Genomic DNA, 20,402 nt, shown 5'->3' on the forward strand with positions numbered 1-20,402 from the left:
ATTTGCTCAAAAGCAGTTGCCCAAAAAGAAAGTCGGTGGGGAGAATTTAACAGTCGTGCGCCCTGTGTATTAGGGAGTTATTCATTTCATTGTTCCAATGACTACTGGGCGAAGTGGCGTTCGCTTTATATATGTATGCATGAAATGATTGACGTTTGTAGAAATGGAGCAAATGCCCCTGTTGTCACTTGCGGCTGAGTTCCGTTTCCTGGTTGACGAGGACTGAGAGTGAAAAAAACAAGAGATCAGGCAGTTGCAGACTCTGACACTTTGAATGGTTTCAATCTGTCAGAAAGGGGCCATTCTGAACTGGAAACGACAATGGGAGACTCAGCTCGCCGCTTCACCAGAGGTCTGTTCAAACCTGGCACAGCCGCAGAAATCCGACAGAGCGCCGCGGTGGCTGTCAAAAGACCATCCCTGCTTGCGGTAAGTGAAATGTTTTATTCTAAAGTTCGACTCTGCAGTTCCCCTGCGAAGATGTGTGATTGCCCAGACAGGAGACGATTCGCGACACTGCGCAACACTGAGCCGGAGAGATCACTATTTATGTTCAATAAACGTTTATTTGAAATGCATTTAGATGCACTCCTTGTGCATTCTGTTAAACAGTAACCCTTCCGCCGCTGCGTACGTGCGTTATTTCCCACGATTTTCGGAATGTTTACGATTACTCGTTGCTATCACTTAACTCAACAAGTGACTTCCAGGGGAATTCCTCCGTTATGAAGAATTTGTCACTGCAATTGAATTATAACCAGGCCCAAAGTGGATTTTTTTGCTTTTGAAAGAAGTTTCACACTGTTTCAGGGAAACTGTCGGTTTGAGTTTTTTTTAATGGGTGAAGAACAAATAGTAAATCGGGAAGAGAACTGCAATTAATTTAATTTATATTTTTAAATATTATGTTCACAGGTATAATGCTTCATCACATATGCCCGTTTAACGTTTTAGCCCCTGCTTTATGTTGGTTTGTTAGTGTGTCTGAACAATATCTCAAAAAACGAATGGACAGATTTCAACCAAACTTGGTACAGAGATAGGGCTCAAATAAGAACTGATTAGGTTTTGGTGAAAGTGAGGATCCAGATTTGGATTTATTTTAAAGGGTCCATTAAAATTGATGGGATCAATTGCATTTAAAAATATATATATTTTGTGGGAGATTTTTGGAATGTTGCTGATTGTTTTGAAATGTTGTAGATTGTCTATTTGTCACAGCTGTGAAAATATGAGCAGAGCTTTCAGAGCAGATTGTTGGCTGTGGATTGGCCTGAAGCTGCCTTGGCGAGATGTTATCTCTTAATGAAAAATATTTCCTTTTCCAGCTTTATTATTGCAACCAGCCAGGGAAAAGCCTCAAGGAAGAGCTGAATAACTGACATAAGGTCGAGTTAATATAATGTGGCAGATATATGCATTCTTCATTTACTTTAGCTGAGATAGGAAGGATTTGTCTGCAGTAAATATATTTTAAAATTATCTTAAACTCTGTACGATTTTTTGGGAAAGCTGCTTCTAGCCATGTAAACAACACATATGTACATATAGACCATATATAAATATATAGCAGCAAATAAAATATTAATTTAGTCAGATCCATCGATGTCAGTCCCCTAAAATTATATTAACAATCCTTCAAGTGCTGGTGAAATTACACTAGTAATTCTGTCTCCAGTTAGATCACCAAATAATATAGAGACGTTGGAAAGGATAGCAGGCTTAAAAATTAAAGTTGTCAGGATTCACACTCCTCCCTTCTAAAATCATTTTCCCATTAATTACAAGACACTTCAAAAGGGAACATTGTTAACATTGTACTATTTCTGCATGGAGGGGATGGTGATAGGCAGATGGGGGATGGGTGGATAGGGGAGAAGTGGATGGGGAAGAGGGGTGATGGGGATAGGGGGTGGGGGAAGGGAGAAGGGATAGAGGAGAAGGGTGGGGAGGAGGGGGGGGTGGAAATGCTACTGCTAATTTTTGACAAACAATTTAAGAAATGTTATTTCGTACATGTCATGTGAGAGTACCTTTAAGAAATGGATGTTTATTACTGCAGTGATGTCAGAGAGGGTGTGGAGCTGGGCTGTCTGTCAGCTTTTTACTTTCGCTTTAGGCTATTTGCTGCAGGGTGTGTTTTAGTTTCGTTTTCAGAGCTGGATAGCTGCAGTCACAGCCAGAAGGTGTATGACTCTCTCTCTGTAATCTAAAGAGTGTAAATCGGTCCTGGTGATAATAACATTAGTGACTTTAACCTGTTGTGCTTCTGATAAAGGTTTTGTTTTTAAGTCATTTGGATGTTAAAAAGGAAAGCTTAAAGGTTTACTTAGTGTTGTATTCTTTGGGGGTTGTATTTGAATTAATGGTTGCTAAGATGTTCACTGAATGTTTTAAAAAGGTTAACTTGAGTTCATAGAATAAACATCGTTTTGCTTTTAAAAAATACTTTTCCATTTCTGCTGTACCACACCTGTAGAGTGGGCCTTGTGCTCCCCAGACCACAATCTAGTAAATGTTGTGGGTCAGGTGAACTCCATGATACACTTTGGGGTTCTCTAAACCCTGGCCCATAACAAATTGGGGGCTCGAGGGGGATAAAAGTCTATCTATTGGATTGGCTTTGTGAACTTAAAGACAGTGAGGGATGAGCATATTGTGGGTGCTTTTCAGGTGTGGTATTTTAGTTTAAGTAGAGAGTGCGTTGTGGACAATGGCTCTTTCAGAGGCTCTGAACTTTTTGGGGGTGGAGATGGTCACACGCAGTACCTTACGGACAGAGACTAAAAGCAGACTGTTAGATTTGGCAAAAACATTGCAGTTAACATTACCTGTCAAATGCGAAAAGATAAGGCAATTATGGCAGTGGCTAAGCATTTAAAGTTGCCTGAGATACAGTTTGACTCATTGGAAATGGCAAAAATTCAGTTACAACTTAAACAAATGGAACATGAGAAAGAATTAAAGCAGCTTAAATACGAAAGAGAGAGAGAGGAAAAAGAAAAGGAGAGAGAATAAAGGAGAAAAGAAAGAATAGCCCTAGCAGAACAAAAAGAAAGAGAAAGGGAGATACAGATCTGGGAAAAAGATAAAGAGAGAGAGTTTAAACTTCAAAAAATGGCCATGAAACATGACAGTCAGTTAAAATTGGCAGACATAAAGGGAAACGTAGAGTTGGATGATACTGATGAGGATAGTGAGAAAGAGCGTCAAAGTTGAAGGCTTGGCAGGAATCTATTTAAATAAGTCCAAGCATTGCCAAGGTTTGACGAGAAGGAGATGGAAGCCTTTTTCATTTCATTTGAGAAGGTGGCTAAACAAATGAAATGGCCACAGGACATGTGGGTAATACTGAGTCAAACAAAGCTGATTGGTAGGGCTAGTGAAGTGTTTGCATCACTACCGGAGGAGGTATCTGGGACGTATGAGGAGGTGAAAAAATCCATCTTAGGTGCATATAAAGTGGTGCCTGAAGCCTACAGACAAAGGTTTAGAAATGTAAGGAAAGAATTTGGTCAAACATACAGAGGAATTTGGTCAAACATGAAAGGATCAAACAGAATAATCTTGATAGGTGGATAAGGGCTTTGAAAATAGACCAAACATATGAAGCTGTCAGAGAAATTATACTTTTGGAGGAGTTTAAAAATTCAATTCCTGATGTCATGAGAACTCATGTGGAAGAGCAGAGGGTTAAAACTGTGAGATTAGTAGCAGAAATGGCAGATGATTATGAATTAGTTCATAAATCAAAGCTTGGTTTCCGACATCCATTTCAGGCTGTGAGGGATAGAAACTGGGGACATGAGAAATACTCAAGTGGTAAAGGTAAAGGTGATCTGATGGGAGATAATAAGGAGAGTGTACCTCAGATTAAAAAAGAAATCCAGGAGGGTGGAAGAGACATGAAAAGTTTCAAATGTTTTCACTGTAATAAACTAGGCCATGTAAAGTCACAGTGTTGGTGGTTGAAGAAAAGCACTGGGAAGGCTGATGTGGTAAAACAGGATAAGACAGTGGGGTTTGTGAAAGTGGTAAAGGAAAGCCCAAGTGAAGCAAAGGAAGTGCAATAGATTGTACAGCCTGATCAAGAGGTGATTGATAAGAAGGTGCCAAATCTCTTTAAAGAATTTTCTTGTGTGGGTAAAGTTTACTCATGTGTATCAGGAGGAGCCGGCAAAGAAGTCACAATTTTAAGAGATACGGGAGCTAGTCAATTAATGGTAAGAGATGAAGAGTTATGTAGTTTGGGAAGAATGTTTCCAGGAAAGGTGGTAATATGTGGAATTCACGGTGAGAGGAGTAGTGTTCAATTATATAAGGTAAGGTTGGAAAGTCCAGTGAAGATGGTGAAGTGGTAGTAGGAGTAATAGATAAACTATCTTGTCCAGGAATACAGTTTATCGTGGGTAATGATATAGCTGGATCTCAGGTGGGAGTGATGCCCACTGTGGTTGATAAGCCAGTGGAAAATCAGACAACTGAAGTGTTGAAGGATGAATATCCTGGGATTTTTCCGGATTGTGTAGTAACCAGTAATCTCTCTGTAATCTAAAGACTGTAAATCGATCCTGGTGATTTAAAACTAATAACAGTAGTGACTTTAACCTGATGTGCTTCTGATAAAGGTTTTGTTTTTAAGTCATATGGATGTTAAAAAGGTAAGCTTAAAGGTTTACTTAGTGTTATATTCTTTGGGGGTTGTATTTGATTTAATGGTTGTTAAGATGTTCACCGTATATTTTAAAAAGGTTAACTTGAGTTCATAGAATAAACATTGTTTTGCTTTAAAAAATACTTTTCCATTTCTGCTGTACCACACCTGTGGAGTGGGCCTTGTGCTCCCCATACCACAATCTGGTAAAAGTTGTGGGTCAGGTGAACTCCATGATACACTTTGGGGTTCTCTAAACTCTGGCCCATAACATACAACACGCCTACTTTCTCAGGTCTCAGTACAACACAAAAAACAGTAGATTGCAGATTGCAATATACCTTTAAATTAACACATTGGAGTTTTTGAGCAGTTGCAGTTTTTCAGAGTTGGATGTGCCAGAGGACTGGAGAACACCTAATGTTGTTCCACTTTTCAAGAAGGTTGCTAGAGATAAATCATGGAATTACAGACCAGTGAGTCTCATGTAAGTGGTAAGGAAACTCTTGAGAGAAAATTCTGAATGAGAGGATTATTCTCCACTTGGAAAGACATGGGTTGATTCGGGATAGTCAGCATGGCTTTGTCAGAGGGAGGTCATGTCTAACAAATTTGACAGAATCTTTTGATAAATTGACTAGATTTTGACAAGGTTCCACATGAGAGACCGATTGGGAAGGTTGAAGCACATGGAATTCAAGGAAACCTGGCAAGATCACTCTGAAACTGGCTTAATAATAGGACACAAAAGGTGTTGGTAGAAGGCTGTTTGAGTAACGGAGGCTGGTGTCCAGCAGCGTATCACAAGGATCAGTGCTGGGTCCCTTACTGTTTGTTATATATATAAATGATACAGAGAGAACGTGGGGAATGATAAGTAGGTTTGCAGATGACACCAAGTTTGGTAGGCTGGTTAACAGTGAAGAAGAGGGTTGGAGGTTAGAGGAAGAGAAGACATAGATGGGTTGGCCAGATGGGCAGAGCAGTGGCAGATGGTATTTAGCCCTGATAAGTGCGAGGTGATGCACTTTGGAAGAAGAAACAGGACAAGAGAGTATGTAATGAATAGCAGGACACGAGGAAGCTCAGAGGAACTTGTTCACAGATCCCTGAAGGCGCCAGAGCAGGTGAATAGGATAGTTAAGAAGGCATATGGGACATTTGCGTTTTATCAGTCATGGTATAGAATATAAGAACAAGGAGGTTATGTTGGAGCTGTACAGAATGTTAGTTAGGCCACAGCTGGAGTACTGTGTACAGTTCTGGTAACCTAAATATAGGAAGGAGGTGACTGCTCTGCAGGGGTTACAGAGGAGATTCAGAGGATGTCGCCTGGGATCGAGCATCTGAGCTATAAGGAGAGACTGGATAGGCTTGGATTGTTTTCTTTAGAGAAGGCAGAGGGGTGATATGATTGAAGTATATAAGATTGAGAGGTTTGGACAGGGTAAATAGGAATCAGCTGTTCCACTTGATTGAGGGAGCATAGTTTTAGGGTGAAAGGCATAAGATTCCGAGGGGATTTGAGAAAATAAATCACTCAGAGGGTGGTGAGAATCTGGAATGCACTGCCTGAGGAGGTAGTGGAGGCTGGAAACCTCACAACTTTTAAAAAGCTCTTGGATGAGTACTTGAAACACCATTACATTCAAGGATATGGGACAAGTGCTGATAAATGGGATTAGTGCGAGATTAGGGGTAGTTATTATCACGGGCCGAATGAGGCCTTTTTTGCACTGTATGACTCTATGATCCTATAACATGTTGGCTGGGTTTGGTTCATCACTTGCTGGCATCATATACTTTTCCATTGGGGGATTTGCAGGAAACTTCAGCTTAAATTAGATGGGGCATTGATTTGATATGTTTATCCTTGTCTCAATAATCTATTTAGCCAGTACCCGCAGCGATGTTCATCTTCAGGAATTGTATTACAGTAGCTGTTAAGATCAGGACCACTCATTAGTTCTACATCTTGCCCATTCCAAAGTACCACGAGCACCATCACTCATATTCATACACAGCAAGTGATATTCATTCTATAATATCCTATCCTTCTTAATAACCAACAGCGCATGAACAGATTATGCAATTCTAGCAAATGGCAGGGCTATTAGAGGGTAATTGATTGTACCAATGTGTTCTATTGTGGACTGCACTATTGAAATACATTTCTGCTAGATAATGTAAGTTACTGGATTATGAAAGGCATTGCTCACTTCCCAGATATGGCTTCACTTTAGTGGCCTCACTAGAATTTGACTCATAAAGTCACAGGGTGGCTTTTAGGAAATTCAGACAATCCTGTGAAGCAATATCCCAGTACATTTGCTGAAAACCGCTATGTGGTGTGCACAGATTTACCAATGTAATTCATTTGCTGAAGAACCCCTTCAGGTTACCCAACAGATTTAGAGGTTGGCTGCTACACAGTTCTAACTGCTATAAAAGTAACATTCGTGCCACACAAGTGTCAAGCAATGACCATATCCAAGAAGAGAGAATTTAACCATTGCCTCTTGACATTCAATGGTATTGTCACTGTTGAATCCCCCACTATCAACGCCCTGGGGGTTACCATTTACCAGAAACTGAGCTGAACTAAATACTGTGGTTACAAGAACAGGTCACAGATTTGGAATCTTGTGGTGAGTAACGCAGCTCCTAACTCCCCAAAGCCTGTCCACCATCTACAGTGATGTTCTGTTGGCATGGTTTGTTGTCTGAGAAGTCGTGTGGAACAGAAGCTTGAATACAAGTCGTGATTCACGGACAGAGGAATACTGGAAGGAGAAGTTGAAACCTTGGAGTTGGATCCTTGGTGAAGACATCAGAGAGAAAGCATTGTTTGGGGGGAAGTTTCAAAAATATGTTCTTCAAGAGGCAGTGATTGGAAGCCCTCGTGTGGAAGACATAATTCCAGTGAGACCAGCTGGCTCACCGTGTGACAAGCATCTGGGGGAATTGATGTGAGATCCATTGAAATTATTTTTGGATGCCATCTGCTACTTGGTTTCAGAGTGGTGTATGTGAGCTCAGGTTGCCTATTGGTTTACATGGACTGTGTACTTACTGTTTATTCTAATATTTAGACTACAAGATGGCTTTTGTAACTTGTGTAACCATTATAAATCTGCATATGTTTGTAAAGACATAGTTGGGGTGAAAGAATAGTCCATACTTTCTTGTTTAAAAAATATTTTATTGTTTTGTGAAAGGTTCATCAGCTGACTCCTGTGACTCTGTTCAGTAGCCACCTTTCACATATTTAAACAAAAATAAAAGTTAGGCTGTGGGATTCTCCATCGGTGGGATCCTCCGCTTTGTCAGCAACTCACCCACGCTGGCAGTTTTCCCGACGGTGTGGGCACAATGGGAAACTCCATTGGCTGGCTGCAGGAACAGAGAATCCCACTGCTGGTGAGGGCCTGCTGGGCCGGAAAACACGGCTGGCGGGATGGAGAATCCCACCCAGGATCGATGAAGCCATGTTCCACTCTGGGATCGGACTTGTCCAGCAGCCACATCAACTATGAATTGCATATATTCATTATTTGTGTCTCTCTCTCAGTAAACTCTCTTCAGTGATTTTACATCCTTGTTAGATGTTACATAGTTGATGTTTGTGAGGAGTAGAGTGAATAATGGTGTCCAATGTAAGTGCTCCAAGTTTCTCTGGCTTGGTTTATTTGCTTAGTTCCCTTAAAATTCAAGAAGGGGAAGTGCCATCATGTTATTCTTTTGAGAAGCCTTCACAAATAGCTTCCAGAAGATGTGTCATGATGAAATGTTTCAGTATCATAGTATGTGCCTTGTTACCCCAGCATGTAGAGACTAATGTGTGGTTTGTAAATACTCGGTTGGCATCCAGATGGAGTGACCCCTGTTTCAGTGGTTGAATTCTTGCCTCTCCCCAGAAGTACTGGATTTGGCTCCCACTCCAGGAAGCCCTGGTATGTGGAGACCAGCTTAGAATTCTGGATTGGCATTCAGTGAGGTTACTTACATCTTATAGGTGCTGGTGTTCCAACCCTCCCCATCATTTAGTATAGATGGCAGCCTGTGGTCTTGGCTGTAGCCCAACTAGAAGAAAATACGCCTGATGATTAAAAACTGCAGGAAGGCATAAGGAAACCACCTCACCCAATCTTCTAGCATAAGTGATGGAAGGGGGCAGCATGGTAGCATTGTGGATAGCACAATTGCTTCACAGCTCCAGGGTCCCTGGTTCGATTCCGGCTTGGGTCACTGTCTGTGCGGAGTCTGCACATCCTCCCCGTGTGTGCGTGGGTTTCTTCTGGGTGCTCCGGTTTCCTCCCACAGTCCAAAGATGTGCAGGTTAGGTGGATTGGCCATGATAAATTGCCCTTAGTGTCCAAAATTGCCCTTAATGTTGGGTGGGGTTATTAGGTTATGGGGTTAGGGTGGAGGTGTTGACCTTGGGTCGGGTGCTCTTTCCAAGAGCCGGTGCAGACTCGATGGGCCGAATAGCCTCCTTCTGCACTGTAAATTCTATGATAATCTATGAGATAGAACCTGCTACAAGACAGAACACAACGGACAGATAGATATGATTTATTGTCAGGAAATGAATACAAGAATAGCACAAGAAAAAGGGCAGATGGAAGTTTTGAGGCAAGCCCTGTGCCCGTGCTAGTCTGCACTTTTTCATTCACTTTCAGCACTCACCCTCCCCCCACATTTTCACAGAATTTGAAGGGCTTCTTCCTCTAAGTGTTTGTGCATGAAAGATCACCCTATGTTTATTTTTTTCTTCTTTTGTAAAGAAGTAGAAAGTGAATGGTTGCAATCATGTTAATCTCCAGTTATATTTAGAGTTCAGCAAGCACCCGCTGGGTGTGATATTTGAACACTTCACACATTAGATAGGGTGGTTGCTTTGGCTTGAATGTATGCAATTGAAGGAACAGTTCCAGGATAAGATTGGTGTTGGGTGCACTTTACTTCATGGAATTTATGAGTAACACTGGAATTTATTGAAGACAGTGAAAGGGGTAGAAATGAATGGAATGGAATAGGCCGAGTAAAGGTAGGCCCTGTTGCAGTATGAATTGCATGAGATAGGGGAGCATTGGCATAGTGGTTATATTACTGCTCTTAGGGTGGCATGGTAGCACTGTGGTTAGCACTGTTGCTTCACTGCGCCAGGGTCTCCGGTTCGATTCCCAGCTTGGGTCACTGCCTGTTGCAGAGTCTGCACCCCGTGTCTGCGTGGGTTTCCTCTGGTGCTCCTCCCACAAGTCCCAGAAGACGTGCTTGTGAGGTGAATTGAACATTCTGAATTGTCTTCAGTGTACCTGAACAGGCGCCGCAGTGTGGCGACGAGGGGATTTTCACAGTAACTTCATTACAGTGTTAATGCAAGTCTACTTGTAACAATAATAAAGATTATTATTATTACTATTGATGCAGAGATGTGCACCACTGATCCACAAAGAAATAAAGTTCAATTCCACCATGACAACAGTTTAGTTAATTAAATAAATCTGGAATGAAAGGGTCGTTTCAGCAATGGCGACCCATCTGGTTCATTTTAGGGAAGGAAATTTCCTGTCCTATTTGTGACTTCAGAGCCTCAGCAGTGCTGTGGACTCTTAACTACCCTCTGAAAAGGTTGAGCGAGGCACCCAGTTGTATTTGATAAATTCAGGCCTTGCCAGCCACATCCCATAAATTAATTTTTTTTTAAACTGAAAAGAATGAACGGTTATGAGTGTTTGAAACACGCTGCCAGAGGCAGTAGTGGAGGCGGGTACAATTTTGTCTTTTAAAATCATTCAGATAGTTATATGGGAAAGATGGGTATAGAGGGATATGGGCCATATGCGGGCAATTGGGACTAGATTAGAGTTTAAAAACAGGCGGCATGGACAAGTTGGGCGTAAGGGCCTGTTTCCATGCTATAAACCTCTATGACTCTATGTGAGGATTTGGAAATTTCAACAAAAGGAAGAAACTCAAAAGCAAGGAGTTCCAAATTCCAAGGTCCAGGGCAATATATCACAGCCTAAAGATCTCATTGGCTCCCTACTCACTTTGTGCAAACATGCTTTGACCTGGTGTCTTCTGAAGTGCTCTCTGTCTCAGACAGGATGTGCATGGGCTTTGTTAAGCATTCAAATAGGGCAGCTAAAGATTTATGTGTTTTTCTGCACGGAACTAAGCTCATCCAATTAACATCAGCAAAGATCAGCAAACGTTATGTCTGCAAGTTGTTTTTCTCTTTTTGTCATTTGAATGTATGAATGGAGCTTGAAAATCAGTACTCATGCAAACTGTGGAAAAGAATTGCCAGTTAAAAATAATCAGAATGGAAATAGAATATATCCCTTTCCAATTGATAATAACCTTGCTGCCTTAATATCCAGAATTCGAGCTTTATATGGAGAAATTGCAAAGAGGTCTCCTTGTAGGGCCAAATGTTTCTCTTCAGCCCTCACTAATGACAAACTTATGCCAGCCAATAGCCACAAAGTGTATCTAGTTACCAGAATCCTTGAAACAGCATATTGTTTCCATTTTAAAGTTGTCCCTGAATAGGTATTGGAACACCTTGTAGTATTCCAAGAGAGATACCAAGATCACCATTGTCTGCATACCCGTTAGCAATTCAAAATGTCATAACTGTAAGGGATTTGGAGGTGGAAATAGTCATGCAAAAATGAAATTCAGAGCAGGATCCAGACAATGATGCAGAGTGAATCTCTGCAGAAATGCGTGCACATCAAGAAATTGTCCTAGTTTTTCATAGGTGAAGATTCAGCTAAGTCAATGACTTAAGTCAATGGTGAAAGAACCCTGCGCTAGATCATAAGACATAGGAGCAGAATTAGGCGATTTGGTTCATCGAGTCTGCTCCGCCATTCTATCATGGCTGATATGTTTCAGACAATATATTTGAGACAATCATGTGGTTCAAAAACACCACAGATAGCATTGCCCCCTCCACTGTGTCACGTCTCCTTGATGTCCATTCTTTGCTGTTCTGTTTCCCTGCTTTGCAACATCAGACAATAATATCCTGGATTAAGTTAAAACAAAACACAAGCAGCTCATTATCCTGTTTTCTGCTGTATGTCTGTGATTTAGATTTTTGCCTTAATTCTTCACTTTCGTTAAAATGAGGCTATCTAGCATTAACAGAAGCAGATTGACAGACATTTATTTCTCCAGATTGTTCCATTAAGAATGCTTGGCTGAGCTCTAAGACTTGCTAATGAATTGACTGACATTTTTGAGGTTATAGCAACTTATTTATTCTCTGATTTTCCAGTGTTTTTATATCAATTTGGACAAGTTTCAGAGGTGTGAAGTAAGTGGGGCTCCTGTTGAAACTATGAATGACAGTGTCTCCTATTGGCATTTTTTATGGTTGTAAGAGCAGCAGTTGTTTTTCAAAACAGAGTATCAAGATTTACCATTGTTATTAGATGGCTCATTGTTTCTGAACACAGTGCATACTGGTTGAGGGGCTTGGTAGGGGCATGGGTAAGAGCTTTAAATTTATCTTTCAAAAGGTTCCTAGACCGAAACTATAGTCAGAGGGACAGTGAACTATGGATCAACGAAGTTGGCCACATGCCATGAAAATTGTGGTGGGGGAGGTGGTATGAGATGCCTATCCCTGCAATGGAACCAACAAGTTTGGGAGAGCAGGCTGCGGGCTCACGCCCCGCATCCGTCCCGCACCAGCAATATAATTATCGGCAGGGATGGAAATCGTGGAATCTGATCCTACCCACCATTTTTAGAGACCTCCAGAGTCATCCAAACAACACAAAAATCTGGTTCTAAAATCTATAATTAAGGATAGGCTGACTGAAAATTTTCTGCCGATCAGAGAAAGCCAGTATGGATTTGTAAAGATTTGCCTGATGAACCCGGCTAAATATTTTCAGTAGTAGGCGAGGAATGTCTATGTTTGTTATTTATATTGACTTCAGGAACCTTTTGATAACTTTCTTTGTGAAGGTCCGATAGCTCAAAGATCACACAACTGAAGAGAAATTACTAACCAGGCTAGGAAATTGGCTGTCATAGGAGATAGGGAGCAGTGATATGGGGTAGGTAGTCCAGTTAGCAGCATGTGACTAGTGGTATTCCACAAGAATCTGTGTTGGGGCCTCAACTATTCACAGTATTCATTAATGACTTAGGTGATGGGATAGAAAGTCAAGCATCTAAATTTGGCAATGACACAAAGATAGACAGCATAATCGGAAGCCTAAAATGACAAAACGATAATACTAGATTAATTGACTGGGCATTCTCTGGCAAATGGATTTAGTTGTAGGCAAATCTGAGGTCATCCACTTTGGACGGAAAGAGGATAGAACAGGATATTCGCTAAATGTTGAAAACTGAGAACCAATGGAGGTCCAGAAAATAATTAAAAGCTAATGGAATGTTGGTCTTTATATCGAGGGAACTGGAACACAAGGGGATAGAAGTTGTGCTGCAGCTGTGCAATGCTCTTGTTATACCACATCTGGAGTAGAACAGTTCATGATACTTCACCTTAGGAATGATATTTTGGGCGTGATTTAATGGAAATGAAACCCATTTTGGACACTTTTAACCAGGTGTTTCCTGGCATTGGCCTGGAGTTGCTCACTCCTTGTATCCTTCCTGCACCAGCAAACTAATTGTCGGTGGGGGTGGAAATCATGGAATCCGATTCTACCCACCATTTTTAAAGGCCTCTGGAGTCATCCGAACAACCTGCTATTCAATGGCACTCTGCTTCTTTTCTGGGCCTCAGCGACGAATGCCTCGCCGAGGCTGCACTCAGACTCATTTCCTGTATTAACAAGCTCAGTTTGCCAGTGCAAGAGGAGATCAGGTCGCCACTCTGAACACCCACTGCGGCCTCCAGATCCCCTCAACACCGCTGCTTACCAATTAGGGGGTCCACGAGCCCACACCTCATAAGGGCAGGGCACCCCAGGCCTGATCCCCAGCATGGGCAAAGTGCCATCTTGGCACTGCCATCCTGGAGTGCACCTGGACACCCGGTATTGCAAGTGTGCCTAGATGGCACTGACAAGGTGGCATTAGAGATGCCAGGGTACCACCCTACCCCGAGCCCAACCACCCAGGGGCCCCCGATTGCCTGGGAGATCTCCCCCAAGTGCCGGTACGCCTGGTCTGTATTATTGGGAACAAGTGCTAAATGGCACCCACTCGGGGTCTCCGAGGTGAGGCCGTTACATCCCGCACGTTGGATAACTCCAGCACGAACTGCACACTTAAACATGTAAATCTGAATCCCACTCATTGAGGGCAGGATCCAGGTCGCGACGCCTTGCAAGGTCTCGTTAGATTTCGCGAGGCATAACAAATGTTGTACATCTCACGAGAGGCCGTTAGATTGCACTCTTTGACTTTTGAGGGAATATATAATAGGTTTGCTGGAATGATATCTGAACTCCAATGGTTAAATAATGAGGAGAGATGACACAAATTAGGGCTCAGATCCCTGGAATCTGGAAGTTTTAAGGGGTGGTATGTTCAAAGTGTTCTAGTTATTAAGGGGAGGAGATAGGGGAGTAGATAGGACAGATAGAGAGAAACTATTCCTGCTCGCTTTGGAGTCCAGAACCACGGGGCATAATCTAAAAATGAGAGCCAAGTCTTTCAGGATTGGAGTTCGAAAATACCTCTTCACACAAGGGTGTTAAAAGTTTGGAACTATCTTCCACAAATGCCAATTTATTCTAGATCAGTTGTAAGTTTGAAATCTGTAATTGATAGAATTTTGTTCATCAAAGGCATGGGGCAACAACAAGTATTATGGAGTTTGGTTGCAGTTCAGCCATGATCCCATTGAATAGCTGGACATGTTTACGAGTCTAAATGGCCTATGCCCATTTCTACATATGATATTCTAAAGGTGTTTCAAGGGATCTAGTTTTTAAAAAAATGTATTCTTGGCAAGTGGACATCACCACCAAGACCGCCATTCATTTCCCATGTATAACAAGTGGTGTGCCTTCTTCTGTCATTAACAGTTTGAAACAACTGTGTGGCTTGCATGACCACTGCAGAGTGCAGTTCAGTCAATGCTGTTGATGTGGGCATGGAGTCATGTTTTGGCCAAGTCCCTTATGGAGAGCAAATATCCTTCCCTAAAAGGTCATCTTTTGAATCAGTTGAGTTTGGAAATTGATCTAATTGTGTTATGGTTTCTTCACTGTTAACCTGCTTTTAATTTCCAGATATTTATTAAATACAAATTCAAATTCTCAAATTGTGTTGGTGAGATTTGAAATTGTGGCCCCTGAGTTATTAGTCTACCTCCCTGAATGACTTATCCAGCAGCATAAGCACAATGCTCATGTTTTCTATATTTATAACAGTTTGAGCAAAAATACTTGGAATAAGGAATAGTTGGACAGCCCAGCCGGGCGGTTTACTTCAGGCTTGCTACCTTGCACATTTTCTTCCAAGTTCTATAGTTTCCTTCTCAAGATTTCCGCCCAGAATCTTCAGTGAGGACTGCTGATGAGAACAAACTGGGCTTGGCTATAGCTGTGGTTAAATAGTTTGCTGACTCATGCTAGCAATTAGCAAACATTGCACGGCAACTGTTAGTCGTGAAATTATATTCCAGCAAAGAATGAAGGAGAGAGGAAGAAATTAATGAGAAAATGAATAATTTCACAAACAAAATGAGGTTCTGGATTGTAAAAACAGAACAGAGGTCAAACAGATTATGTTGAATATTCATTCAATTCAGAACATATATGCGACACCCATCCAATTAATGTTATGATACTGCACACATGCTACATGTCTAAACTGACAGGAAGTGGCTTATATCATATTTCCTATCTGTCCTCCTCTGTGAGACAGCTTGCACTGATGTACTTTCAGTATAAATCTTTGGAACTTTGTTGAAGTAGCAATGATGAACTGTGTAAAATAAACTAAAATAAGTAAGAATATATCTGTAGTGCTACATTTGTACGCATGATTTGCTATGTATTCATGAATTCTGGATTCTACCAGGACTTGATGGTCTGCGTTATAAGGAGAGGCTGGATTGGCTGGCACTTTTTTCCCTGAAGCGTAGGAGGCTTAAGGGTGATCTTGTAGAGATCCAAAAAATAATGAGGAGCATAGATAAGGTAGTCAACATCTTTTCCCAAAGGTAGAGGAGCCCAGAACGTGAGGGCATAGGTTTAAGGTGAGAGCGGAGAGATACAAAAGGGACCAGAGGGGAATTTCTTTCACACAGAGGGTGGTGACTATCTGGAACAGGCTGCCAGAGGCAGTGGTAGGGGCGGGGACACATTTTTTCCTTTAAAAAAACAGTTAGACAGTTACACGGGCAGGGTGGGTACAGAGGGATATGGGCCAAATGCGGACAAGTGGAACTAGCTTAGTGATAGAAACTAGGCGGCATGGACAAGCTTGGCAGAAGGGCCTGTTTCCATGTTGTAAACATCTATGAAATCTGATGTGTTGGGTGTTCTGGATCCGTGGAACACATATAGGCCACCAACACTTAAAATAGTGCAACACTATTTTATTAAGTTAGAAACTGTTGAACATACTTTCACTGTGGGTTAACACGATGTTAGATTAAACTAAAGACCTCTGCCTGTCCGAACCAGTCTATGCACTCAGCACATGGTGAGGACCTGTGCTGTAAGCTGTAAGCTCTGTCCTTGTCGGAAGCTGCATCACGAATGAGCGGGAACTCTGATGCCCCGTTTCTTTACAGTGAGTGTGCTCTAACTGGTGATTGGCTGCAGTGTTTGTGTTGATTGGTCTTGCTGTGTGTCCATCAGTGTGTGTGCATCTGCACCATGATATACTGGTGTATATCATGACATCCCCCCTTTTATAAAAGAATGTATGTGTGTGGCAATAAATAATGTATGGTGAGAATGTTCCTAACTACGTGTGGGGTGCAAAGACATATTTACAGGACTACGTACATGAGAACTAAGCTATTTACATGGGAAGGTGCCTGGTACAGAGAAGAAGTATGCAACAAGAATAACGAGATCAACACTATATACAAACCAGGGAAACGATCAAACAAAGCAACAAAACAATTCAGAGAGTCTATAAGTCTGCAAAGTTCATAAATTATGTCTCTGAGGTGGGCGACGAATTCTGGTTGACCGCCTCAAGGGTGGGTCGAGAGCCGCCGGTTCAGGAGCGGGTTGGACTGCGTCAGAGTCAGGTGGAGGCAGAGTGACAGGGAGCTCTGCATAGTCCGTGGCAGGGTCAGCAGGAGGGTGAGGCGACAGTGGAGGATCACGTGGCGAGCGTGGAACGAGATGAAGGGCGCGTCGATTGCGGCGCAGAATAGAGCCATCCGGTAGACAAACCAGGAACAAGCGAGGGGCCACCTGCCGAAGGACAACAGCGGTCGCAGACCAGCCCCCATCTGGAAGATGGACGCGGACATTGTTATCTGGAGCCAGAGCAGGGAGATCAGCTGCACGGGAGTCATGAGCCGCCTAGTGCTGTGCACGAGACAGCTGCATCCGGTGAAGGACCGGAACATGGTTGAGGTCTGGGACATGGATGGACGGCACCGTCGTCCTCAGGGTACGACCCATGAGTAACTGGGCTGGCGGCAGGCCAGTGGACAGCGGGGCGGAGCGATAGGCCAGCAAGGCAAGGTGGAAATCGGACCCAGCATCGGCAGCCTTGCATAGGAGCCGTTTGACTATATGTACTCCCTTCTCCGCTTTGCCTTTGGATTGGGGTTACAGGGGACTGGATGTCACATGGGCAAAATTGAACTGCCTGGCAAAGTTGGACCATTCCTGGCTGGTGAAGCAGGGGGCATTGTCCGATATAACCGTGAGCGGGATGCCGTGTCGAGCAAATGTTTCTTTACATGCACGAATGATGGCAGACGAGGTGATGTCGTGCAACCGTATTACCTCCGGGTAATTCGAAAAGTAGTCCACAATCAGGACATAGTCTCTACCCAGCGTGTGGAACAGGTCGATGCCCACCTTGGTCCATGGTGACGTGACCAACTCATGGGGCTGCAGGGTCTCACGCAGTTGGGCCAGCTGGAAGCGCTGACAAGTGGGGCAGTTGAGCACTGTGTTGGCTATGTCCTCATTAGTGCCGCGTCGGCGGCACTTTTCCTTGCCAAGGTGGCCCTCATGTAGTTGTTCCGGGACAAGTTGGCGCATGCTATGCGGGATTACAATGCGGTCCAGTTTTAGAAGAATCCCGTCTACTACCGTCAGATCATCTCTGATATTATAGAACTGAGGGCATTGGCCCTTGAGCCACCCGTCCGTTAGATGGCGCATGACACGCTGTAGCAATGGGACAGCCACCGTCTCACGGTGAATTTGGACGAAGCGTTCATTCATGGCAGGTAGATTGGACGCCGCAAATGCCACATGGGTGTCAAACTGGCAGACAAATCCCGCTGGGCCACATGGAGTATTGACTGCCCTGGAGAGAGCGTCAGCAATTTGTCTGGGGTGTATACCAGCTGGAAGTCATATCGCCGGAGCTTGAGAAGAATACGCTGGAGGCGAGGCGTCATATCATTCAAGTCTTTCTGTATTATATTGACCAGCGGGCGATAGTCGGTCTTGACGGTGAATTGAGGAAGTCTGTAGACATAATCGTGAAACTTAACCACACCGGTTAGCAGGCCCAGGCACTCCTTTTCTATCTGCGCGTAGCGCTGCTCCGTGGGTGTCATCGCATGTGACGCATATGCAACGGGGGCCCATGATGAGGCCTTATCATGTTGAAGGAGCCAATGCCGGATTGACTGGCATCGGTCAAAATTTTGGTCTCCTTCGCTGGATCAAAGAAAGCTAAGACCGGGGCCGTGGTCAGTTTTGCTTTGAGTTCTCTCCATTTGCGCTCGTGGGCAGGGAGCCATTGGAAGTCTGTCATCTTCCTGACCAGGTTCCTGAGTGCAGTGGTATGAGAGATGAAGTTAGGGATAAATTTCCCTAAAAAATTGACCTTGCCCAGAAATCGGAGGACCGCCTTCTTGTCCTCTGGTGTTTTCATAGCTGTGATGGCAGCTACCTTGTCCGCATCCGACTGCACACCCAATTGGGAGATGTGGGCCCTGAGAAACTTGAGTTCCGTCTGACCAAAAGAGCATTTGGCCCTGTTGAGGTGGAGGCTATGCTCATGTATCCGTCTGAATATGCGCTGGAGGCGACTGACATGCTCCTGCGGGGTGGTGGACCAAATGATTATGTCATCGACATAGACGCGAACACCTTCAATGCCTTCCACCATTTGTTCCATAATCCTATGGAACACTCTGATGCAGATATGATCCCGAACGGCATCCTGTTGTAACAATATCTGCCAAAGCGGGTATTAAATGTGCAACGTTTCCTGCTGGATTTATCGAGCTGGATTTGCCAGAATCCTTTTGAGGCGTCGAGTTTGGTGAAGAGCTTGGCGCGAGCCATCTCACATGTGAGCTCTTCGCGCTTGGGAATTGGATAATGCTCCCTCATGATATTGCGATTTGGATCCTTGGGATCAATGCAAATACTCAATTCGGCGGAAGGCTTTTTTACACATACCATGGAACTGACTCAGTTGGTCGGTTCCGTGACTTTGGAAATCACTCCTTGGTTCTGGAGGTCCTTCAGCTGCTGCTTGAGGTGGTCCTTAAGGGGTGCTGGGACCCTGCGAGGTGCGTGCACCACAGGCGTGGCATTCGGTTTTAATAAAATCTTGTAGGTGTATGGGAGCGTGCCCATGCCCTCGAAGACATCGTGGTGCTGGTTGATAATGGCGTCGAGCTGAGCCCTGAAGTCAGTGTCCTGAAAGGCAGACCCGTCAGCAGGAGAGAGAGAGTGAACTCTCTGAACTAAGTTCAACAGCTTGCATGCCTGCGCGCCAAGCAGGGAGGCTTTTGAGGAGCCCACGATTTCAAAGGGAAGGATGGCTTTGCGTGACTTGTGCATCACTTCGAGCTGACACGAGCCGCTGGCAGCAATGGCACTGCCATTATAATCTAATAGCTGGCTGGCTGATGGCAGGATGGCTGGTTTGACACGAAGGCTTTGGAGGTCAGACCGTGCAATGAGATTGGCGGAGGCACCAGTGTCCAGGCGGAATCGTATTTGGGATCGGTTGACCGTAAAGGTGGCACACCACTCAACGTCTGCATCGATGCTGTACACCGATAGAGGCTGGATTCTTTGCTTTGGGGACACCTTGTTTTTTGTAACGATACCGATTCGAAAAGGTGTCTTAGGATCCTCGGTGTCAATATCGGGTAGCAGGTCCGAATCGGACTCGGTGACCGTGTGTTGAATGGCCCGGACATTCCTGCGAGTCTGGCTGGAGCGATACGAATTGGCAGGCTGAGCTGCTCTGCATAAAGCAGCATAGTGGCCAAGTTTGCCACATCTCAGGCATTGTCGGGATTTGTCGCGGAAAGGACTGGAAAGGTTCATTCTTACCCTGTAAACGCTATTGGACTACATAGCACTCAAAACTTTCATTCACCTCTATGGTGCAGTGAGTGTCAAACTTGAGGAGGACCGTGTTGAATTTTGATTTATCTTCATCATCAGCAAAGGTGAGAGAATTGAAAACGTGGATGGTATGTTCCCTGGCCGTGGATAGGAAGAGACTGATCTTCTTGGTGTCCGAGGCATCTTCCCGGTCGGTGGCTTCCAGGTAGAACTGGAAGCGTTGTTTGAATATCTTCCAATTGGCCCCCAGGTTACCGGTGATGCGGAGCGGCAGC

At 43.7% G+C, this 20,402-nt stretch overlaps 1 protein-coding gene across 1 annotated transcript in view; it reads left to right on the forward strand.

Moving 5' to 3' along the window:
* The first annotated feature begins 282 nt into the window (after window positions 1-282).
* Window positions 283-20,402, forward strand: part of dock10 (dedicator of cytokinesis 10) — a 526,558-nt gene continuing 506,438 nt past the window's right edge. The window contains exon 1 of the mRNA XM_072474508.1: window positions 283-429. Coding sequence (XP_072330609.1) covers window positions 322-429 — 108 coding nt within the window. The 5' untranslated portion in view covers window positions 283-321. The remainder of the gene's footprint in view (window positions 430-20,402) is intronic.

This window comes from Scyliorhinus torazame, chromosome 14 (genome assembly GCF_047496885.1).
Source record: "Scyliorhinus torazame isolate Kashiwa2021f chromosome 14, sScyTor2.1, whole genome shotgun sequence".
Taxonomy (NCBI): domain Eukaryota; kingdom Metazoa; phylum Chordata; class Chondrichthyes; order Carcharhiniformes; family Scyliorhinidae; genus Scyliorhinus; species Scyliorhinus torazame.